Source organism: Erinaceus europaeus, chromosome 12 (genome assembly GCF_950295315.1).
Source record: "Erinaceus europaeus chromosome 12, mEriEur2.1, whole genome shotgun sequence".
NCBI lineage: Eukaryota > Metazoa > Chordata > Mammalia > Eulipotyphla > Erinaceidae > Erinaceus > Erinaceus europaeus.
Genome location: NC_080173.1, coordinates 15,390,968 through 15,415,539, shown reverse-complemented (window position 1 = coordinate 15,415,539; position 24,572 = coordinate 15,390,968). Strand labels below are relative to the sequence as shown.

At 49.3% G+C, this 24,572-nt stretch overlaps 2 protein-coding genes across 2 annotated transcripts in view; both read left to right on the top strand.

Annotated features, from left to right (window-relative positions):
- Window positions 1-619: 619 nt before the first annotated feature.
- The window catches only part of TIMP2 (TIMP metallopeptidase inhibitor 2), a 51,399-nt gene continuing 27,446 nt past the window's right edge, over window positions 620-24,572 (top strand). The window contains exon 1 of the mRNA XM_007535562.3: window positions 620-1,044. Within this exon, the coding sequence (XP_007535624.1) occupies window positions 915-1,044 (130 nt within the window). The 5' untranslated portion in view covers window positions 620-914. The remainder of the gene's footprint in view (window positions 1,045-24,572) is intronic.
- On the top strand, window positions 14,009-23,966 carry CEP295NL (CEP295 N-terminal like). The gene is made up of 3 exons (XM_060202857.1): window positions 14,009-14,539; window positions 15,412-15,556; window positions 22,151-23,966. Exon 3 carries the CDS (start codon window positions 22,295-22,297, stop codon window positions 23,930-23,932), a length of 1,638 nt encoding a protein of 545 aa, XP_060058840.1. The 5' UTR covers window positions 14,009-14,539; window positions 15,412-15,556; window positions 22,151-22,294; the 3' UTR covers window positions 23,933-23,966.

The following is a 24,572-nucleotide window of genomic DNA, read 5'->3' as shown; positions in this document are numbered from 1 at the left end:
CTCTGGTGCTTTCTCTAAGTGGTCAAAACTATGGCCAATTTATATAAAATTCTGTTTTGTTCATAGTAACCACTCTCTCCTCCCCCTCCTAATAAATTAGCCAAGAGCAGTTAAAATTCTCAGGACTCAAATTTAAAGAAAAGGAGTCCTCAGTAAGTTACAGGAGGCAGCCCAAGAGGCATGGGAGGGAGGGGAAGAAAATGACCTTTCAGCCAAAACTCAATCTCTGGCTAGAATCAAAGGGACTCCAGGGGTTTGAGGGGACCAAACAGCGCACACCTCCTGTGCCAAGCAGGAGCTAAAGCGTTGGCCTGAAGAGAGGTGGGCTGAGAATCCCTGGTGCTGAGTCAGGGACTTCTGGGGTCTTTTCACCCCGTAGAGGCGCCCCAAGCTCAGGCGATCTGCAGGGTGCATCCGCAGAGAGCCGGACGCCAGGTGCGCAGCACCCGGCCCCAGACCTGCCAGGCAGGGCACAACAAAAGCCAGGGCTTGGGAGAGGGCGGGGCGGGGCGGCGCGGGAGCGCGCGGGGCGGAGCCTGCGAAGTTTCGAGATATCATTGGTCGCATACATCGTGGGGGCGGGGCTTCTAGCAGCCGAGTCCTATAAAACACCGCTCGTCCCGCACCCGCAGCGCACAAGGCCATAGAAGGCAGTGGAAGGAGACGGAGTCTTTCCTTGGGTGCTCGCCCGGCCTGGCCTTGCCGCCCCCACGCGCTTCCTTCTCTTCAGCTTCAGCCGCTGCGGGACTCCACCCTCCCCTCGCCGTCTCCGCGACCAGACAAAGTTTGTGTCCGCGAGGGTGGGCCGGGTGCTGAGGGCGCGCCAGCCCAGCACGCAGCCCCAGCCCTCCGAGAGGAGAGCGGGGAGATCCCGCGGCGTCGGCCGAGCCCCCAGCCCGCGCCCTCGGCCCACCATGGGCGCTTCGGCCCGCAGCCTGCGGCTCGCGCTCGGCCTCCTGCTGCTGGGGACGCTGCTACGCCCCGCCGACGCCTGCAGCTGCTCTCCCGTGCACCCGCAACAGGCGTTTTGCAATGCAGATATAGGTAAGGACGTCCACCCCGCCCCAGCCCGGGTGCCCACCTCCCCCGCCGGGTGCCCCGCCCGCCAGCATCATGCATTGGGAACCCAGCGGCCACCCGCCTCCCAGTCCTTGGCGCCCCGGGAATCTCCTGCAAGTTGACGCCAAAATCGCACTTTCTTCTCTCCTCCCACCCCCCCCCCCCTTCCTCCTCGCCCTTTCTTTTCCTCTCTGTGGAGATGCTTCCCAACCTCAAAATTCCACCGAAATTCCGCCGCAGCTCCAGCCCCAGCCCCAGCCCCAGTTAAGGGAGCCAGAAACGAATTGGGTTTTTGGCAGGCAGAGGGCCCTGGCATGCCAGCACTGGGGTGGGGTGGGGGGCTAGCAAGGGGGCACGATGTGGAGGTGTGTGTGTGTATGGGAGGCGGGGGGAAGGGGACTGGGAACCCCAGGAAGAAACTTTCACAGGTGGAGTGTGAGTTGGGTGTCTCTGGGCGTGGGGTGACTTGGAGAAGGGCTTCTGTGCCTGGGCCTCTTCCCTCAGCCCCATTTGGGGTTCACCTGATTGAGCTAGAGCTGGACCCCGCATAGCAGCTTCCAGGCCCTGGGTGGATACCCTGGGTTTAGAGAGGTAGTAAATGCCCGCTCTTTGTTTTGTGCCCTGCCCAGGAGGCGCTGCACACAGGAATAACCAAGAGGAGGGTTGGGACAGCCCCAGGAACTGGAGATCTTGGTGACCAGAAGACCAGGCAGACTTGTGTGGCCACTTAAGATTCCCCAGCAAAGGTCTCCTTGCCAGCCCCACACCACCACCACAACCCCCCCCCCCCCACCAAGATGGGAGCTAGTGAAGAAGGGAGGAGGGGCCGGTTATTTGTTCTGCTTCTCAGAAAAGCCAGAGATAGGAGGAACCAGCTGGCCCCCAAGGTTTCCTTCTAGGTCTGACATGTGCTTAAGGTGATGGTCAGCCTGGCTCCCTTGGGGCAAATACAGTTTAAGCCAAAGGTCAGAGACAGTCTGTGGGCCTTGCATCTCCCACTTCTCTGGGGGTTCATTTCTACTACTCAGCCTCCTGTTGGCAGGCCAGATGTGATGCATCTGGGCTTCCTTTACCTTCATAGACTCAAAGTCGGGGTGTCTAGTGTTTTCTCCTGCTGTTGGCCATGCCCCCCATCTACACCCCCACAGCTCCTGGCCACACCCCAGCTGGCCCTTGAGCAGCCCCGATGACTAGCCTGGGAAGTGGCCTGTGCTTCTGCTTGTGGGCACAGCCTGGCTTAGACCACCTGGGATTGGAGTGTAGTTTGTGCCATGCCTGTCTTCCATAGTACCTGAATTGAGGCTTGTAAGATACGTGTCTGGTTTGGCTTTAGTGCTCAAAAAGATTTGAGATGCTCTATCCAATGGGGCAGCTAGCATTGCCCCGCCTGTGGAGACTTCCCTGGGAGACAAGGCCTCTTTGGAGAGAGAGAAAGAGGCCTCACTTCTGACCAGCAGATTTGTTTGGTAGAGTCAGGTCCAGGTCCAGAAGGCACAGCTCCTGAGATCCAGGGCTTGGGGGACTGAGGCTTCCTGACCACCACCCACTGAAGCTGGGTGTGAAGCAAGGACAGCATAGAGTTGTGGAACTTCAATATGCGTTGAGGCCTTTTCTTGCTTAGTGCAAATCATTATATCAAAAATCATTGAAGAGCCAAAACTTTTAACCCCATCCCAGCTCAGAGGCCCAGACATGCCTGCCAGCAACAAAGCTGCATGGGAAGCCCTATGCATCAGATTCCCAGGGCTCCTGCAAGGAGTCACTGCAGACCTGAAACTTGAAATAATAGGAATTGTCTCACAGTTTAAGAGGCCAGATGGGTTTCTTCTGGAGGCTCTGAGGTCCCCACCCAGGCCTGTCTCCTGCTTCTCTGCTCGGTCTTCACATGGCCTCTCCTCTATGTATGTCTCTGTACAGATATCCATCTGATTAGAAGTCTTGGATTTAGGGATCACCTAGCTCCATCGTGACCTTAACTTAATGTGACCACATATGCACTCACTCTTTCCAAATAAGGTCACATTCCCATGAATATTTGGGGTGCACTGTTCAATGCAGGGTGTTCAGCTTCACCCCACAGTTAGCCCTTTCATGCTCACGTGAGTCAAAGTACACAGGCAAGACACTCAGGACAGGAGTGAACCTCATGGTATAATCCCTTGGCCGTTCGTACATGTCCGATCCTCCAAGCTGCACAGGCTTGTGACCTCCTCGTCCATGAGTCCCCACTCAAGCAAAGAGCAGGGTGCACTGAGACTCTTTTAATCATTTCTCAGGGCCCTCTGCAGATACAGGGAGACTGGCTGAAACCTGGACTGTATAGTTTAAACAAATCCCACAGGTGATTTTCTGCATCTGGGGCTGTCTCCCAGTGGCTGGGAAGGGTGCCAGCTGGTGTGTGTTGGGTTAACAAGCAGGCTGACCTTCCAGGGGGCGTGCTGGCGCCTTTCATTGTTAGGCTGCATGCAGGCTTGTTAAATAGCTTGATGTCTGTAAGAGACGATTGACTTAGGTAACACTGATTTCTGCCTGCCTGCATGAAGATTTCTGGGAGGCATCTCTGTAGCTCTTGCAGTCGGTGGGATTGGAGCTGTGACTTGGCAAAGGAAAAACAAAAACAGTTCATTATGAGGTTATGAAATCAAGGATGCTGGGAGCAGTAAGAGGCTATCTGGATGCCCAGAGGCCCCTGCACCCAGTCCCTTCCAGGAAAGAGAACAAACAAGAGAAGCGTTTCCTGTCTCCAAATCCTGTTCATTTGTGTAGCTGGCCCACTTCCCTCTCATCTAATGGAGGCCTTCACCATCCACTGTGCATCTGTAGAGCTGTAGGGGTCTCACTGGACTACCAGGTTTAGAGGTGCACTTTGGGCAGTGCGGTGGAGCTGGGCACCTGGGCTTACTGAGCCCACCCAGCCACTTGGCAAACCTGGGCTGCTTAGGCCTTTTTCTAGAAGCAGGTCGATGCCTGGAGGATAAAATCTCCCCATCACTGTAGAGGAGCACCCACCTTTCCCAGATGCTGTCTTTCTCGCCCAGGGTGTCTCGTCACCAGGCATTACTGTCTACACCCTGTCGTTGGTGGTCTAGCATCTTCCTGGCAGAGAAGACCCAAAGCGCCACACGTGGTTCCCCAAGGCTCATGGGTCGGCCCTGTGCGTGCATTGAGGTGGACCAGACAGAGGCCACCCCATAGATACTACAAGCGTTCAGAAATGGCTGGGCCTCCCCAGAAACACATGCTGGGGAAAAGCAAAGACAAGTGAGATTGGGGACATTGCACTGAACCAAGTGCATGTGGGTGAGGGGGAGTGGTCGGGGGTGGGGGGGCAGGTGATCTCTAGACAGACTGTTGGTGACACCTTCCACCAAATGTATAGCTGATCTGTGTTCCCTACATCCTGGTTCTCATGTGCAGTGGTGGAATGGTGACTTTTTGCAGGGGATGGGAAAGAAAAGCAGGACACTCTCCCTACCCTAGGGAGGGGTGTGGGGTGCACTGGATTCACTTTCAGGCTATGTGGCAATTGATTTAAACTGTAGATCAAGGTAGCCAGCAGCCCTGCAGACCCTCTTTCCCAACTAACTGCCAGAGCTTCGAGTCAGTCAGATTCCACATGGCTGGGCCAGTGATGAAAGGAATCACTACGAGACAAAGTGGGAGCAAAAGTTAGAGGGTTCTGGTGGGAGATAGCAGGGGAGTCTGGCAAAACCAGAGCTCCCAGACTGGCTTCCCCATATATGTCTCTGGAATGTTTTATTCTCATAGGGAAGTGACAGATACCTGAGTTGCTGGCAGCCCTCCCCCCCCACCCCCCCAGAATGGGAAGCTGGAAAGGGCAGAGACTTGTTCTCACAGGGAGATTGTTCTCAAGTGTGGCAAGAATCTCAGTTCCCTGCTGCTCCTCCACATCTGTGACCTGGGGACACTGGGCCAGCCTGGGGTTGGCAGTCCCAGCCGTCGGTCCTTGAGCTGCAGATGGGTTGCTTCTCCTCCCCAACAGTTGCCAGGCAGATCCTGATGGTGCGGGCAGCTTATATCACATCCTTGGGCCAGTTTGAAACCATGGAGAATGGGCATAGCTGACTTGCAGGAGGTGTGCAGAGGGTAATGCGGCTGGCCGCCCTGGTGCAGGTACCAGTATCTGACGCCCAGGGTGGTGAGGGGGCACCCTTTGGGTTCTAGGACCCCTGAGAGATGCACTTAAAAGGACCCAGGTGACTGACTCAGAGGGAGAAAAAGACATGGAAGATAATAGAGAAGGAAGGAAAGATAGCCCGAGCGTGGGCACATGCACAGGCCATTGCCTCATGGCTCATGTTCTTTCTGCACAGACACACCTTAAAGAATCCTGCAATGAATGGCAGCGATTACTCGTGATTTCAGGGCTAGGAAATAGAGGAGGAAGAGAAGGTTCCCAATTCAGGTGAGATGGTGGCAGAGGGGGTAGATGTGGTGATTCTGATCCTTATCTACTGGTGAAGGCATGTGGACCAGAGTCCAGGCTGCTCTGATGAGTGAGGAATGGAGGACCAAAAGTACAGGCACTCCCAGAGACTGGCCTAGTCTGTGAGGCTCACTCCCTGACTGAAGATGAGCTGAAGAAATTAAACGTCAACCTGACAGCAGCATAGTAGACATTCATCTTAAACATGTTGCATTACTGCTTATGACCCATAAAAAAGTTCCAGAAAGTATTCATATTAAAAACCCCAGTTATAACCTATGTGCCTTCACTTTGAACATTGTCAAAGATACCATGCATTTTTTAAAAAGATATATACAGACTGAGTGATACAAAGAAGAACCAGAGCCTCATTCTGGCACATTCAGCACTGGTGATCAAACCTGAGACCTCATGCTTCTAAGTCCACCACATAAGATACTACAAGCGTTCAGAAATGGCTGGGCCTCCCCAGAAACACATGCTGGGGGAAAAGCAAAGACAAGTGAGATTGGGAACATTGCACTGAACCAAGTGCATGTGGGGAGAGGGGGAGTGGCTGGGGGTGCAGGCAGGATAGGCATTCTCCTAGGCTACCAATATGCACTTTTTAAACTGCACAGTCCAGTGGGGCCAGTGGTGGCGTACCTGGTTGAGCGCATGTATTACAATGCACAAGGACCTGGGTTCGAGTCCCTGGTTCCCACCTGCAGGGGGAAAGCTTTACAAGTGGTGAAGCAGGGCTGCAGGTGTCTCTCTGTCTATCACTCCCTTCCCTCTTGACTTCTGGCTCTGTCTATCCAATAAATAAAGATAATATAAAATAAAAAAAAAAATAAACTGCACAGTCCTTTTTTAATTTCTTTATTGGGGGATTAATGGTTTATAGCTTTCAGTAAAATACAATATTTTGTACATGCGTAAATTTTCACATGACAATACAACCCCCATTAGGTCCTCCTCTGCCATCATGTTCCAGGACCTGAACCCTCCTCCCCCACCCCCAGAACCTTTTACTTTGGCGCAATACACCAACTCCAGTCTAAGTCCTGCTTAGAGTTAAACTGCACAGTTCTTACGTGCCCATTTGAACAACAGATTACTCAAGTCAGACTTTTGCTGCCAGCCCCAAACCTGTTTCTCCCCTCCCCCCTTTTTATAGTGGTATTGCCTTGATTATTTAAGGTTAAATCTCTCTGACTTTTTGTTGTTGTTGTTAGAAGAGAGGAGACTGGAGCACTACTCAGTTCTAGCATGAAGTGGTGTCATAGATTGAACCTGCAGTCTCTGGAGCCTTAGTCAGTGCTCTAACAGGCTGAGCTATCTCCTCAGGCCCAGGAATTTTCTTTATGTAGCCTTACTACCTTTGTAAAAGTAATGACTTATTTTCATTAAATAGAAAGAAAGTGTAAACACACTTAAATCCATGTGCAAGGGAACAGTCTGAATGAGTGTTCTTCACAGTTCCAAGCTGTGGGTGAGATTGAGAGTGACTTTTATTTTTCTTTGCTGATCCACATGTTCTTATGTGGCTGTGATGGACATGTATTTGTTGTGTAACCACTTTCAAGATATTGCAGAAGGTGGTGCAATGGGTGAAGCATTCAGCCCTAAAGTGTAAGATCTTGAATATGGTCCTTGGCATTGCAAGTGCCACAGTGATGCTCTAACTTTTGCTCTATCTCTATCATTAATAAATAAATCTTATTTTTTAAAAGTTATTGTTTGAGATTATAGTGGGTTATAAGACTGCAGGGTTACAGGGTATCTATCTATTTATCTATCTATCTACATATATGTATCCACATCACAATCACCCAAGTTCTGTGTCCCCACCTTCTCATCTCCCAGAAATGATAACCATAGTTTTCATAAGTCTTAGAAACAATTGGTTTGCTTCTGGTTTGTTCTTGTTGTTTAGAAAATTCATGTGTATCAATACTCTAGATTCTACTTCTGAATGAAATCATCCAGCGTTGATTTATCTGTTCATCTAAATGAGTATATCTTTATAAAGACACTTGGTTACGGGATGGTGGGACAGGTGTGTGTGTGTGTGTGTGTGTGTAGAGGACTTATTCAGGGTGATCCCGAAAGGTATGGGAGTGACTCCCAGAGCTACTTAATTTTGCCTGGGATCCAGCAGACTTCAGAAGGGTTCACAGCTCCTTGGACAATTTATTGCTGTTACCTGTTTTGGAGACTTAGGCTAAGCTTTTCATCAAGCTCAGTAGAAAGTGTTTGATTTGGCAGCTTTCAAGACATCCACATAAGTGGGTGTCCTTCACCTTGGATCTGAACTGTTGCTTCACTTTGTCTGCTTATTTCCAAAATAGCACTAGGGTGGTACGGTGGTGTGTTTTCTAGCTCTGCCTCCATGAACCTGTGTCTTCCTCAGTCCCCACTGCAGGAGGCAGTCCTACAGTATCATTCTAGGGTGACTCTTTTTCTTTCTTCCTTCCTTCCTTCCTTTCTTTCTTTCTTTCTTTCTTTCTTTCTTTCTTTCTTTCTTTCTTTCTTCAGCTAGAAAGAGGAGGAGAGTCACCACAGTACTTGAACTTCCTTGGGTGTCATGGCACTTCCATGTCATTTTCGGGATCAAACCTGGACCTCACACATGACCAGGCACATGCTTTCCCAGGTGACCTAGCTTATGGTTCCAGAAAACTCTTTGAGATTAGGCCAAGAGCAGGTGTGCACTCCCTGGACAGCTCATCTGTCGCGTGGTTGCCTGCTGTCTACTTCCCAGAAACTCACTGACTTGAAAAGAAACAATGAGGGGAGAGCTTTTTTTTTTTTTTTAAAGCTATCCCCCCCCCCAATATGCAGTGGCTCTACCTACCTTTTCTGGGCTGTTGAGCTTATGAGCAAAGCTTAAGGTCTCCAAAAGCTTAAGGCACCCCTTTGGCTTCCTGGTGTGGAATGTTCATGAGAGTTCACATCTCATGCATAGTTTAGAGGTCTGAGTTGGTCTCTCTTGACCGCCCCCCGCCCCCCACATCTGGGTAGGGTGCTTTCATAGGCTCAGTGACTACATGGGCACTAACCATAGCTTGCTGAAGCCCCTCTGATTATAATTTGAAATCCTGCTTAGAAAACATTTCAGCAGTGGATTCTTTTTAATAGTTTATTTCTTAATGAGAGAGAAAAAAGAAAACTGGAGTACCACTCTGGTACAGGCATTGCCAGGGATCCAACTGAGGACCTCAGGCTTAAAAGTCCAATACTTTATCCACTGCACTACTTCACAGAGTGATGGCAGCTGATTCTTAACCCAAGATGGAGTCAGGATATGGACCAACAGTTGGGGGGTGGGATGGAAAGTATAAGGAGGGGAAAAAAACTGGGTTTTGGAGCTCAAGCTGAATCTGAATTCTGACTATGACTCTCTGAGCCTCAGTCTCCCCTTCTGTAAAAGCAGGATTAAGGGGCCAGACACATGAAAATGTGTAAGGACCCAGGTTCAAGCCCTTGGTTCCCACCAAGGGGGAAAGTTCACAAGCAGTGAAGCAGGGCTGCAGGTGTCTCTTTCATCCCCTTGCTATTTCACTCCTCAGTTTCTCTCCCTTTCCTCTATCCCTCAATTTCTTTCTGTCTCTCGATAAAAGAAAAATTAATAAATAAAAAGGTAAAAAGCAGGATTGATCTTCCCAGGGCTGTGCTTAATAACATAAATTTCTGATGAACAAAGCATGTAAAAATATTTACCCCCCATCCCCACCTGCAGCAGAAAAGCTTTGCGAGTGGTAAAGCAGTGCTGCAGGTGTCTCTGTCTCTCTCCCTATCACTCCCTTCCCTCTTGATTCCTGGCTGTCTGTATCAAATAAAGATAATAAAATATTTTAAATAAATAAAAACATTTACAACAGGTACGTACAGTACAGGAAGATGCTGCGGTGTTATGACTCTCCCCCTCTACCTGTCTATCTGAATAAAAAAAATGATTCAGGAGTAGGGAAATCCACATGCCCCAGGGCCAGCTAATCAAAAAACACAATGAGAGCTGAATAGTTGTTAGCCCTACCTCTTGCTTAGCTATGGTTAGAGTGCCGAGCCACTGAATGACTCTGGGAGAAGCCTATGACCCCCACCATGGAGACTCTGTAAGAAGAAAGCCACATGCGTGGAAAAGGAGAATGAACCTCCCCATCCCATGCACGGCCAACTCTTCTCTCTGGTCTTGCAACAGCCTCATGCTCTGTCTAGCCGGCTGCTCTCTACTGCCAAGCCCTTCCTCTTTTGGTCTCAAACTCAGGGGACCTGGATGGATGTCCCGAGCAGGCAAATGTTATGAGGAGAACAGTGTTCTTAGCCTCATAACCAGTCCCAGCACTTAGTAGCGATCTCACCGAGACACTGTGCCCACTGCCTGCCCCACACCCCATCACTGCCTTCTCTGCACAGACTTGGCTGACTCTCCACAGGCCACTATGTCCCCTGACAAATGGAAGGGAAAACAGGGCTGGTAATTGGGAGGGAAAATGCTGTTGGGCTGCCGGTGTTTCTTCAGCTCCCTGCAACCTGAGCTCACAGTGACCCTGGGGCGCCCAGGCGCGTCACCACTCGGTTCTCTAACGGTTTCGTAATGAGCCTGCCTTCAGTCACGAGGCTGCTGGGTAACTCAGCTGCAGCCACAGCCAGATGCTGGAGTCCCAGGCGTTTCCATCCAACACAGCCTCACATTGTCACAGGGAGAAAGGACAAGGGCTCCTGGCTTTCAGTTCTGTGGTCCAGGGTCACATTCAGAGCAGCAATTCAGAAGGGAGTTTGGCTGGAAGAGCCAGGGGCACACAGGCTTCCTGCTCTGGGCGCCAAGGTTTATATGAACTTGTACACAGAGCTCTCTCCTGGGGTCTTCCCCTCTGCAGCCCCTTCCCCTACACACACCCCTGACATCTAACCTCCAGTCTCTAGTCACTGGGAGAAAAACAAAACAAAACGAAACAGCCTGCTGTGCCCAGGCAGATGCTCAGTGTTTCAGGAGGCGTAGATAGGAGCAGACCACAGTGAACACCTCAGTCCTCATCCTTGGAGAGATTATCTTGTCCATTTGACTCCATAGACTTGAGGACAAGTGAGTGAAGGGATGAAACATTTTGGTGGCCTTTGCTTTTGTGCACCAGCTCTGGAAGGCAAGATCCAGCCAGCAGCTCACACATGACCCCAGTTCGTGTGTGTGTGTGTGTGTGTGTGTGTGTGTGTGTGTGTGTGTTTCAATAGAGAGATAAGTTGAGAAGGGGAGGGGGCTGGATAGAGACAGACACCCACAGGACTGCTCAACACTCATGAAGCTTCCCCCTTACAGGTGGGGCTGGGAGTTTGCATCTTGGTCCTTGAGCATGGTAATATGTGCACACTACTGAGTGTGTCACAGCCTGGCCTCACTCTGCATCACAGATGGAAGTGTCCATCATCTGGAGCTTCAGTGCAGAAGGATGCCATGTCGCTCTACTCATGCATGTGACCTTTGCGGGGTGGGGAAGCAGGTGTCAGCCTCTGTCTGGATGCCAACCGTTCTGACTTACCAAGGTCGTGCAGCTGGGGTGGTGCCGGCTGTCTGCAGAGCCTCATCCTGGCTGGAGGCTCTGGAAGCAGGATTGGATGTCTCAACTTTGCACTGTTCCATCTGGCCCCGAGGCTTGTTGTCCTTGGAAGAGCTCAGCTATAGGTATATTTTGCCTTAACCTGAGCAGTTTCAAGGCTTGGCAGGGCTTTCTGGCAGCACCCATCAAGGGCTTTAAAAATAAGTCTCCCCTGGGGAGTCGGGCTGTAGCGCAGCGGGTTAAGTGCAGGTGGCGCAAAGCACAAGGACCAGCATAAGGATCCCGGTTCGAACCCTGGCTCCCCACCTGCAGGGGAGTCGCTTCACAGGCGGTGAAGCAGGTCTGCAGGTGTCTTTCTCTCCTCCTCTCTGTCTTCCCCTCCTCTCTCCATTTCTCTCTGTCCTATCCAACAACGACAACAACAATAATAACTACAACAATAAAACAACAAGGGCAACAAAAGGGAATAAATAAATAAAAAAATAAAAAAAAAAGTCTCCCCTTTGATCAAGCAGCTCTGTATCTAGGAATTTTTCCGAGGGAAATAATGAAGGACACACGCAGGCATCTCTCACAAAGATAGTCACTCAGGTTCGTTTATCTTCGGGAAACATTAAGAGACACCACTGCACTCAGCAGCAGGGGTGTGGTTAAATGAATTGCAGCTTCCCTGGTCTGCAGGACCAAAAGCTATAGGGTTTTTTTTTTCTTTTTTTTTTTTTTAAATAAAAAATGTTAGGCCTTCAGATAAACAAGGTGATATTTTTCTCCCACTTGCATGTGTGTGTTCTTTTTCATTTTTTTTTATTTATTCCCTTTTGTTGCCCTTGTTGTTTCACTGTTGTAGTAGTTGTTACTGATGTCATTGTTGGATAGGACAGAGAGAAATGGAGAGAGGAGGGGAAGACAGAGAGGGGGAGAGAAAGATAGACACCTGCAGACCTACTTCACCACCTGTGAAGCAACTCCCCTGCAGGTGGGGAGCCAGGGGCTCGAACCGGGATCCTTCTGCTGGTTCTTGCACTTTGCGCCACATGCGCTTAACCTGTTGCACTACAGCCCGACTCCCTTCTTTTTTCATTTTTCTGTGATGAGCTTGAATGACACCTGTGATGATGGAGTGAACCCAGTAATTTGTGGGTCTCCTTGCTGTCCCTGGTGGTGTGGACCCAGCCTTCAAAGCTCCCTGGTCTTGTCTGGTGGTGGGACCTAGGGAGGTGACTGCTGGAAAGCATGGGCTTCAGAGGACAACGTCAGATGGCTCAGGTTGTGTCAGGGGGCCAGACTTGGGGAGAAGTTTTTTTTTTTTTTTTTTAAATCTATCTGTGTTAGGTTTACTAGATTTTTTTTTCCCTTTACTGGGGGGGTTGATGGTTTACAGTCAGTGGTAAAATACAGTAATTGGTATATGTGTTACATGTCTCAGTTTTCCACATAACACTCTAACCCCCCACCTAGGTCTCCTCTGCCATCATGTTCTAGGACCTGAACACCCCCCACTCCCACCCCAGAGTCTTTTACTTTGGTGCAAGTCTTTTACTTTTGGTCCAACTCCAGTCCAAGTTCCTGCTTTGTGTTTTCCCTTCTGTTCTTATTTTTCAACTTCTGTCTGTGAGTGGGATCATTCCGTAGTCATCCTTCTCTTTCTGGATTATCCCATTCAACATGATTCCTTCAAGTTCTATCCAAGCTGAAGTGAAGAAGGTGAATTCACCATTTTTAACAGCTGAGTAGTATTCCATTGTGTGTACATACCACAATTACACCTGTGCTGCTTCCAGGTTTTGGCTATTACAAACAGTGCTTCTGTGAACATAGGTGTACACATATCTTTTTAGATGGATGTGCATGATTCCTTACAATATATCCCCAGGAAAGGAATTGCAGGGTCCCATTTCTAGCCTTCTGAGAGTTCTCCAGACTGTTCTCCACAAGAGTTGGACCATTTAAATTCCCACCAGCAGTGCAGGAAGGTTCCTTTGCCCCCACATCCTCTATCATTTGTTATTGCTGTCATTTCTGATGTGTGACATCCTCACAGGAGTGAATTGGTATCTCGTTGTCTTTATTTGTATTTCTCTGACAATGACTTGGTGCATTTTTTTTTTCATATGTTTGCTAGCCTTTTGGATCTCTTCTTTGGTGAATATTCTGTTCATATCCTCCCCCCCCCTTTTTTTTTTGGTTACTGAATTTGGTGAGCTCTTCATATATTTTGGTTACTAGTCTCTTGTCTGATATGTTGCATGTAAAGATCTGGGGAGAAGTATCTTAAATCCAGAAACTACCTAGAGAAGAAAGTAGAGGTAATCTATGAATGGAACATTCTAGAAGGATCACCAAAGTCAATACAAGCTGCAGGTTGGGGCCACTATATTGTTTCCCCTCCCCAGAGGTATTCCCATGCTGAAAGGTTGCAAGCTCCAACTGAGAGACCACAGGACTCAGGGTGCTCATTAGGGCAAGGAAAAGAGACCCAAGACTTGATATGTACAGGGCTCAGAAGAGGGTTCTCCAAAAAAAAAAGGATGAAAGACTGATTGAGAACCATCTCATGGGGAGAATTCCCTCCATGTCATGCACAGCCAGGCACCAGATAACCTCTCCAAAGGGCTGTCAGCCCCAGAAAGGGGCTGCTGGCTCTCCCCAGCCTGCCAGGCTTCAGCCAAGTTCCATTGTCAACTGTGTCCACTAAAGAAACCAAACCTTAGGAATGGGTGGTTTTAACTTTTGGGGTCAGAACCATGTGCCCTAAATGGATATCTTAATTACCAAATTTGGGGAGGGTGTCCCCTGCTTAGAATGTGGTTAGGCATGTCTAGGCCTTATTCTGGGTGGGTGGCTGACATAGGGGGGCTCCTGCCCTCTCAGTGGTGACTTCCTGGGGAAGCAGAGTCCTTCACCCTGTGCTAGATCAGAATCCTCCCAGGAGAATGGGTGGCGAGAGTCCCAGAAAGCCTCAGCCTGGAAATTTGCTGACTGCTATAGTTGGGGGAGGGTAGTGATGGTGTCCCGAGGAGATGCTGTCTGAACGCTGAGAGGGATGTCCCCTTAAACCAACACTGCCGCACACCCATGCCAGCACTCCCAGTCCCCTCAGTGACTGTCCCTCTGCTTATTGCCCCGGCTGTTTCACTCTGGAGTCACTATCCTGGCAGGTGTTCACCTTTGGTTTTCTTTCTCCGTTTATAATTATTTATTAATAAGAAAGGGAGAAGAGGAGGAGAGAGAACCAAAGCATCCACACCATGACAGGGATCAAACTTAGGACCTCACACTTGAGAGTCTGACACTTTATCCACTGTGCCACTTCCCAGGCCCCAGGTAATGCTCACCCCATGCTGTCTTGTCAGTGTCCTTGATGTCACCCCTGCTCTGATGTCACAGCACAGCAGCTCTGTCATTCCCATGGCAACAGCCTGCCATAGTCCACCAGCCAGGGCAGGCACAGGGCTGCTGGTGAAGGTGGGACCTGTGATTCCAGCCAACTTTGGTCAGTAGGCCCTGGAGACCTAGGAGACCACCCAGGGCCCTCTCCATTCTCTGTTGTGGGGTGGGCTCTTTCTGCACCCAGTGGTTTGCTGAGGCTCCCATGAGGGCTTTGGGAAGTGGGCCAGATAAGGTTGCCTGGGTGTCCAGGTGTCTAATTGGAGGGCCCCCACACCATGGGACCCTCCCTCACTTAGAAGGATGCATGGTGGGGGCTGGTGGGACAGGATTGGTGGGAGTGCGGTAATTTGCTGGAGTCTAGTGGTCATCCTCTAGCAAGAGCAGCTGTGGGCCTTGGGGCCCTGACCTAGGCTGGAGTCTGTAAGATTTGAGAGGAACCTGACAGTCATTGTCGGGGGACACTGAGTAAGCCATACGCTAGATCAGCCTCAAGTGGTCCTCCCCACTAACCTGAAGTCTCCACAGCTTGGAGGGGGCTCCCAGCCTGTGCTTAGCCCTGCAGAGCTGGTAAAGGAGATAACAGATACTAGGAGTCTGAGCTTATTCCTAGGGAGGAGGGTAAACATACAGATCACAGCTTTTGCCCCAAGGTTCAGTTGGAAAAAAAATCTACTGTGGGACCCAGCTAGTGCTCCTGTTCCACCAGGACTGGCCCCCCCCCCCCCCCCGCCCCAGCCTCCAGGTGGCTCTGATGCAGCTTTTAAGACTGTATGTTTTAGGAGATAGGCAAAACTGAGGCTCTGTGCAGCAACCAGGGCCTCAGAGTGAGAGAGAGAGTGTGTGTGTGTGTGTGTGTGTGTGTGTGTGTGTGTGTGTGTGTGTGTGTGTGTGTATTGAAATGCTAAAACAGGGAAAGATGGAGTTTAAAATATTTCTGATACTTGTTTTGTCTGGGCTTGGCTTGACTACCTCCAGTGATGGGTGTCTCAATACCTACCAAGTCAGCCCAATGATTTCAAGAAAGCCCTGTAGAAAGTGCTTCTTTCCACCTGGCCAGTGTCTGCCTCCCTGTGATGTGTTGTCGGTGGTGGTCTAGGTCAGTCATCTGGAGACACGCACAGTAAGTACCACTCTCTTCTGCCCTCAGGCATTGGTAATGGTGGTGGGTGCCCACATCTACACAAAGGGGTTCTGCTATTACCACCACCACCCCCTTTTCACAGAGGACCGAACTGAGGCATCAGCGTTAAGCACCTTACCTAGGTCACACAGCTCATTGTTCTTAGCCCGTACTAGACTTCTCCATCATCTATAAGTTCTCCTCCAGTCTTGGTTCCTTGGAACTTTTCTTCCAGTGACCTGTGTACTTGGTTTATGCTTTCTCTTGAATGCTGAGCTTCCAACTCCTCTCTGTCCTTACCTTGCTTCACCCCATTTGAAAAGGCCGCTGACTTTGTGCCTCTTCCCCCAGCCCTGCCATTTTTTTCTTCTTAAGCAAGGTTATGATGATTCTCTTTCAGTATTCCTTTCATAGTCGGTTGCTTCCTACACATATCAGTTGTTGTTTTGATTTGAAACCCCAGGACATTGTCTAGTGGGCACTGGGCAAGAGAAAACCTTTTTGCCTTATTAAAACTCTGAACGTAGCTACGCCTGCCATTTCTGTGTGGTGCTTCCCATGCTGAGCCTTCCTGAAGCCACGTTGTTCTGGGTGCTCTGTGGTCTTGGGCATCTCATGGGGTAAAAGCAGGATGGGCCCTCTGATGTCGTCGGCATGTTTTCAGCAGGAACCTGAAATGGCCTAGTGAAGTCTGACCTGCACTGGGCCATTATCCTGCTGCTGCTTGGCCTCTCTGTCCAGCCACGAAAGATCTCATGGTTGGCCATGTCTCTACTGACTCAACTGGCTGCCAACTCATGCCTTCTGCTTCCTGCTTACTATCTCACTTGGTACATGTGTGGTTAGATTTCGAGACCCTTATCTGTAGGAAGATGTGTTGTGCTATGTGTTGCCTCATTAAATTTGGTGCTCAAGTCCTAGAGATCTGACTAGGAGGACTGGAGGTGGCTCATGGATAGAAGGCATGACTTACCATGCTTCAGGCCCTGGGTTTGAGTCTCAGCACCACATGAGAGCACCAAGGACAGCACCAGGGAAACTCCAGGGACATGGAGCAGTACTTTGGTCTGTTTGTCAGTCTGTCTCCTTTAGCTCTCAATATAGAATGAGGCAGCCCAGTAGAATCACACATGCATGAAGGCCTGGGTTTATTTCTTGGAACCTGCATAAAACATGTAAATCAATAAAATAAATTTAAGAAACTGAGTGGGAAATAGTCCTTGTTCTTCACCCTGTGGCTGGTTTGGGTCTCCTGTGGGTGACCCCACACGCTGCTGGTACCACATCTGGCCCCAGTGTGCCAAGATTCACAGCCTCCTGGGAGAGCCCAGCAGCATCCAGACTATTTACTCCTTGCTTCAGACACATGTCTCCCTGGCTGTGTGTGGGTGCCTGTGTGTGGCGGTGCTGAAGCAGATGAGAAGAAGAAGCCGGGTGCCATCAGACGCGCAGACAGGAAGTTAAAACCAGAGAGCAGGGCTTAGGAAGCTATAAATAAGTTGACTTGAAAAAACCCAAATTATATTCTGGGGGCATTGAGTTTAGAGGAATTCTGTCCTGTATTTTTTTTTTTAATTCAGGGGTAGTGAGGTCGTTTTATCTTAAAAGCCTTTAAGGGATTCCCCATATGATAGTCTTAAAAATAATTCAGAGTTAAAAAAAAAAGTCAGATGAAATGATACTGAATTCTGTGTATTCTCAGAAAGCAAAGAGATGTATAACTCTGCATATAAAAGAGAAAGCTTTACTTGTATAGAAATGTCCTCTCTCTGTCTGGTGTCAGCTAATGGGATTCCTTCTACAGGTATTTTTAAATAGTTCAGAGGAAGCTAACCTGTGCCCTCAGAGTGCTGAGACTGGGCCTTTGGAGCAAGGAGGAGCCTAGGTGGGCTGGGGGCTGTTTAGGGCTGGACTGCCATGAGCATAGACTGTACTGGGCCCTGGTGTGGGGAGCAGGGGTTTACTAGAAGCCTGCCCAGGTGTGACCAGCTGGGAAAGGGGAGAGGATCATGAGAGCTGGGATATTCTCAAGCCCTCAGTATGATAAAGGAGATGGTAACTCCAGGCACAAGAATCGACTTTGGATCTTGGGGCCCCGTGTTCTCCATTTTCTCAGGTGTCTTTCAAGGCAGACCAAGGGACATTACGACCAGTGCAGATCTCCCTTCATCAGTTAGGCTGCTGGAAAGGTCATGATGTATGTTGTTGTTGTTGTTGTTGTTTTTCTATGCAAAAATGTGTCATGGCTTTTGAGGACAACCCAGTACTTATATAACTCCCATGGCCATTCATATCTAAGGGTGGGAAGAGTCCAGTCTTGAACAATGAAGATCCAAGTTCAAATCCATCTCCTCTTTATGAGTTAGGACAGCTCTTCTGTCCCCCCTGCAGGTGGAGAGCCGGTGCTCAAACCCGGGTCCTTGTGTGTGGCATGTGTGTGCTCAAATGGGTGTGCCACCGCCCTGCTCTCTCAAGCTTCCTTTTCATCAAGCAAATGCTTCAGAATATAACTGCTGGCTCATATGGTAAATCTGGGGGCCCAGGTGGTGGCACACTGGGTTAAGTGTGAAGCACAAGGACCTGCACAAGGATTCTGGTTCGAGCCCCCAGCTCCCCACCACCTGTTGGGGGAGGGGGGTCACTCCACAAGTGGCGAAGCAGACCTCCAGATGTCTTTCTCTCGCTCTCTCTCAATTCTCTCTTTCCCTTCTCTCTCAATTTCTCTCTGTCTATCCAACAATAACAGCAACAACAATGGAAAAAAGATGGCCACCAAGAGCAGTGGATTTATATGTAGTACAGGCACTGAGCCCCATCGATAACCCTGGAGGCAAAAAAAAAAAATTTGAGACCTAGAGAGAGAGAGACAGATATTGCCCTCCCTGTGTGTGACCCAGGTTTGAGCTGCAGCACAACATGGGAGGTGCTAGAGCGATAAAGAAAACTTTGGTGCTGTTGTCTCTCCAATTCTCTGTTGGAATGGAAAAGCAGTTGCACATTCAAGAAAGACCCCATGTATAGTGGGGTGTGTGTACAGGAATAGGCATAGGTGTGAAGCTATTACTTGGACATGAATGACCATGGGAGTATCTAAATAGCTAAATAGTGGGTAGTCAGAAAAGGTAGAGGTATACCTATACCTCTCTATATCCGTGTACATATCCAAACTGTCTTTAAGAGTGACTAACCCATTTTATACTCTCCTTAGCAGTGAGTGAGGAGGCTTCCAGCTTCTCCACACCTCACCAACACTGAGGCCTGCAGGCAGGCATTTTTGTGGGCGTAAAGTAATAGCTCCTGGTGGCTTCGATTTGCACTTCCAGGGGATTTGCACTTCCAGGGTGAATGGAGATACTAAGTAGCTTTTTCTGTGCTTTAGCAACTGCTCAGACAGCTTCTTTGATGAAATGTCTTTGTAAACTTCCACCCCATTTTCAGATTGGATTGATTATCTTCTCATGAAGTTGTAAAGAGTCATTTTTATACTCTCTTGTTAGGTTCATCACTGGCAGATAGTTGTTTACAGTGTGTGTTGTGTGTTTTCACTGTATCCGTGATTTTTCTTGAAGCATAAAAGCTTTGGCTTTTGAAGACATACTGTTTATCAATTCCTTCTTTTACTGCCTATGCTTTAGTATCAGGATTTGTTGTTTTTGTTGTTGCTGTTGTTCTAGCTCAAGGTCTTCAGGTACATTTAGGTTGGTGGTTCCTTCTTCTTCTTCCTTCTTCTTCTTCTTCTTCCTCTTCCTCTTCCTCTTCTCCTTCTCCTCCTCCTCCTCCTCCTTCTTCTTCTTTATTTGATATTTTATTTATTTACTAATGAGAAAGATAGGAGGAGAGAGAGACATCACTGTGGTACATGTGCTGCTGGGGATTGAACTCGGGGCCTCATGCTTGAGAGTCCAATGCTTTATCCACTGCTCCATCTCCCAGACCACTGGTGGTTCCTTCTAAGCATCTAGACTTTCATTAAGGTCTTTTACCCATTTTGAGTTAAGTTGTGTGTACAGCATAATAGTTTTGTTTATGTGTGGTTATGGTTTGGATTTGTCTTTTTGACATGTCCAGCTGTCCCCGAACCATTTGTTGGAAGAGAAGTATATGAATGTTTCCCATCAAAATTCCTTTTTATTTATTTATTTATTTATTTATTTTGCCTTCAGGGTCTTGCTGGGGCTCAGTATCTGCACTATGAATCCACTGCTCCTGGAGGCCATTTATCCCATTTTGTTGCCCTTGTTGTAGTTGTTATTGGTATTATAGCTGTTGTTGTGGTTGGTCCTTTTTTAAATTTTTCATGTTATTAATAGTTTGTTACAAAATCATAAGATTACAATGTATAGTTCCACACCACATTCACCACCAGAGTTCTGAATCCCAGCCCTCCCACCTCCTAAAGATAACCACCATAGTTCTCACAAGTCTTACAGTTTGCTTGCTTCTGTTTCGTTTGGATTTTTTTTTTTGCAAGTTCGTGTAAATAAGATCTCTTGATTCCACATAAAGTGAAAACATCTGGTAGTTGTCTTTCATCTCTTTACTTATTTCACTAAGCATAACCACCTCCTACCCCACCATTTTGTCCCAAAGAACACATAATCTTTTTTTGCAGAGTAGTATTACACGGAATATATATCCCATAACTACATTAGCCAGTCATCTGTTGATGAGTATTTAGTCAACTTCCACTCTTTGGCTTTTGTGAATAATGCAGCTGAACATAGGGGTGCATATTGCCCCTTCTAATTAGTGCTTGAGTGTCCACTGGATAAATCCTAAGAGTGGTATTGCTAGGTGCTGAGGTAATTCCATTTTTATTTGTTTAAGGACTATCCATACAGTCTGCCAAAGGGGCTGTACCTATTTGCATTCCCACCAGCAGTGAAACAGAATCCCTTTTCTCCACGACCTCTCCAACACCTGTCATTTCCTGGTTTGTTGATGTAAGCCATTCTCACAGGTGTGAGATTTTTCCTGTCAAAATTCTACAGTGCCTTTGTTGAAGCTCTCAATCATGCTTAATGCCCCAACTTCCTCTCTCGTTCCTCTTGGTGCTTGGCAGATGGGTAGCCTATGATTTTAACTCCTGCTCTAAGTGTATGGCTTCATGGCCTGCCATTATCTGGTGGCAACATGGCCATAGAGATTGATCAAAGGTGCCAGGCTATTCGCAAATGCCAGAGAACTGTCTTACCACTTGCCAGCTGTGTGATCTAGGCCAAGTGCCTTCATTGCTCCCTGCCTCAGTTTCCCCACCTGTAAATCAGGGGTGTTAAGAATTCCTTACCTCAGAGTTTCTTTAAAAAAAAAAAAAGGGGGTAGTTATGAGTAGCCTTCTTGGAAGGAAGCCTGTATAGTTAACATTAGCTGGTCCACATCATGGTAGTCTTTTCTTTCTTTTTTATATTAGTTATTTATTTTGAATAGAGAAACTGAGAGGGGAGAGAGAAATTAAGAGAGAGAGAAAGAGACACCAGCAGCATTGTTTTACCACTTGTGAAGCTTCCCTCGCAGGTGGGGACCAGGGGCTTGAACCCAGGTCCTTGCACACTGTAATGTGTGCACTCAACCAGGTGTGCCACCACCCAGCCCCACATAGTATTATTTTCTAACAGCAACACTTGCCTGAGCTGCTCCATCTGGCTCCACACAGACTGAGAGAAGGAAAGCTTAGAGGCACCTGGTACAGACTGCCTCAGTGGTGTAGTACCTGTGGCCCACGACTGACTGGGGTTGGCCTCAGTTGTAAGTTGTAACAGGCCCCACCCACCCTCCTGGGATAAATGCACCCTGGGAAGACCTGGTGAAACAGTTCTCCTCTGAGAACTAACATGGAAAGTGTGGGTGATGATAAAAAGATTATCCTCCTCTCTGATTGTATCTGATCCAAGTGTACTCCTGGTTCAGCTGTGCATCAGATCAGTGTGCTGCTGACTCAAGTCCTAAACATGCATGCCCACTCACCTGTGTACACACACTTGCACGCATACCTTGACTGCATCCCACCCCCGTGCACACAGGTGGTCCTCACATCTCACATGCACGCCCTGCATACGCACATGTGTATAATACATGCACACACTTGCCCCGAGAACACAATTCCTGCATGCCTGCCTCACATTCACACTGTGAATGTTTCATTCACAAACATAAGGTCTCCCTATCCCTGCAGTCATTAGCACCCTCCCCAAACCCCCCCCCCCCACCTGAATCCTACCTATCAAGCTTCCTAGGGTAGGTGGGAAGCTCCTCCTCCCCGCCCCAGCCCGTTTGATGCTGGGGTCTGGATTGTTGTGTGTGGCACTGTCCTGGGCACTGCTGGATGTTAGCAGCATCCCTGGCTGCCAGACACTGCATCCCGGTAATATCCAGTTGTGATAGTGGAAAAATGTCTGCAGACATTGCCAAATACCCCCTGGGAGACAAGACCACACCCTGCTGAAATCAGCTGCCTCAGGAGTTCTGCTAGAGACAGAATTGGGGGACAGGGAGTAGTGGACCCTCCTGAGAGGGTTGGGGGTGGGGAGGGATAGCTAGTAGGACATTCTTTAGAGTTTGTCTTTGAATTCAGAGCCCCCTGTGCCTTGTCTGTAGGGGCTTGGCCGCTCCTTGGGGCATTCCAAGCGGAGGCCCCGCCCTTGTAGGCTGGACGCGGAACAGCTGTGGCCTCTGGCTTTCTCCCACTCCTGCTGTCCTTGAACCTCTGCCTGAGACTCACACCACCTCAGTTTTGAAGCCATGTCTACAAACTTCTCCCACATGAAAAGAAATATGGAGAGGACTACCTGGTCCAACCCCAGTGAGGTAGATGACCACGGCCAAGCCTTGCTTGTGAGAAAGAAACATAGATTGCTACAAGTCAGAGAAAATGAACTTCTCCCCACACAGGGCAGGCTAGACCTCCGGCAGCACCAGAGCCATCAGCTGCAGCGCCTGGCTGAGGAGTTGAGGGCAGGATGGCTGGAGGCCCCGAACAAACTGGCCCGTGCCCTGGAAGGGCTGTACTTAGCATATATGCTGGGGGTGCGAGGGGCCCGGGCAGAACCTAAATTGCAGGCCCTGGAGGGACCAACCCAGCGAGGGGCAGCCGGGTCCTGGAGGGCTGGGGAGAAACACAGAATCAGAGAGGAAAAGGGTCGCCGAGAGGAGCTGACGAGACAGCAGTCCTGCCACAAGCCCCAGAGGAAATCCAGTGGCTCACCTCACCCTACCTCTAGCCCCCCTGATAAACGGAAGAGGAAACGAGTGCCCTTGACCAAGGCCAACAGCCGCCGCTCCTCGGACCCCACTTCTGCTGCAGGGGACGTTTCACGCCAGGAGGGGAGGGAAAAGGAACGACCCCGAGAAGGAAGGAAACAGCCAACAAAGGGGGCAGTCAGTCCAGTTCGGGACCTGAAAGACAACTGTCCAGGTCCGAGGAGTGAGGTCTGGCAAGAGGGCTCCTCGTGCAAACGTCGAGCGCTGCCCACACCCACATCTGCTTGCAGACGTGACAAGAAAAGGTGGCAGAAAGAGCTGGAGTTCGCCTTTGTAGAGTTGTTCAACACCAACCAGAAGCTGAAAAAGCAACTGAGCTTGCACATGGGGCTAAAGCCAGGGGAGAGCCAGCCTTCCAGTGAAGAGCAGAGCTGTTCAGAGGCACCAAGCCCCAGAGAGGAGGCCCAGGGAGAAAAGAGAGCCATCAAGGCAGAGGCAGAAAGGACACTCACTAGGGTCCCCACCAACCCAGCAGGGGACCATGCCCACCAGACAGAATCTATGACCCATTTGAAAACATTACTCAGCACCTTCCAGAACCCAAAATACCATAGCATGCCCACACCCACATACAGGAACGAGACCCCGGTGTCATCTTCTGAGTCGGGGGTGTCCCTCCGGACAAATAACCCACTGCCATGTGGTCTAGAGCCCCAACAGGAGCTTCCTGAACCAGATGACACCCTGGAGGAAGGCCACCTTCAGATTCCCCTACATGAACAGACCCGCAGGGTCCGTTTGATGGCACTGAGGCAGATGCAGAGCATGGAGATGGAGCAGAGGCGGTGGAAGCAGCTGGAAATGCTTGATGAAAATGAATACCTAGACATGAGCTTGGAGCCCTGCTCCCAGAATGAGATAGAAGAGGAGATAAGAGAGCAGGTGAGTGAGCGCCTGGCCCAGATGAATATGTGCTCCTCCCTGGAGCCTGCTGAGGAGGAGCGGAGGGGGTGTGGGCGCAGCTCCACGTCCCTCTCGGCCACCAGCGTCTACGATGACGAGAGGAACAGCCAAATGCTCCAGGACCTGCAGCAGCAGATTTTAGAGCAAAACAAGTTGCACAAGCAGTTTGTTGAAGAGACCAGGAAACGCTTGCAAGAGTTTCAGACTATACATTAAGAGCCCTGCCTGTAATAAATACATCATCACTGGATGACTGGGCTTTGTTGTCCCTGGTTCTTGAGTCAGCTGGATTTGTTGGTGTCACCTGTTCAGAAATCTGCGGGCCTCTTGGAAATGAGACCTCTGCAGACAGTTCCTCTACAGGGACTGCGGACCCCTCCTATTCTTTGTTTTTTGGGAGGGAGAGGGGGTGTTTTATTTCTCTAGAGGGAAGGGGGAAAGATTGAATGTAAGGCCTCACACATGCTAAGATATATATTCTACCAGTGAATTACATCTTCTGTCCTAATATCTGGCATTTAAAAGAAAGCCCTATTTAGGGAGGCTCCCAGGTACAGATAAGAGCCCCCAGGTGGGGGGTGGCTTGGGGAGGCTGCCCTCCCAGCACACAGGGGAGGCTGTGTCCATGTACCACAAGCACAGGCACAAAGTCCAGGTGAATGAAACCCTTCAGATGTCTTAGCTGAATAAACACCAGGCATTCAGGGGCATCCAAGGTCAGACAGGCACAATTTCAAGAGATACATCATTTATTTCTTAGCCACCGGCTGACATGGAAATGAAAAGATCAAACAGACACCTTTCTTGGTCTTTCAGGCCTGTGAAATCAGCATTATCTAATAGCACACTACTTAGT

Bases quoted from the DNA above. Each gene is read 5' to 3' on its own strand.
- CEP295NL (XM_060202857.1), top strand. From the start codon at position 22,295: ATGTCTACAAACTTCTCCCACATGAAAAGAAATATGGAGAGGACTACC.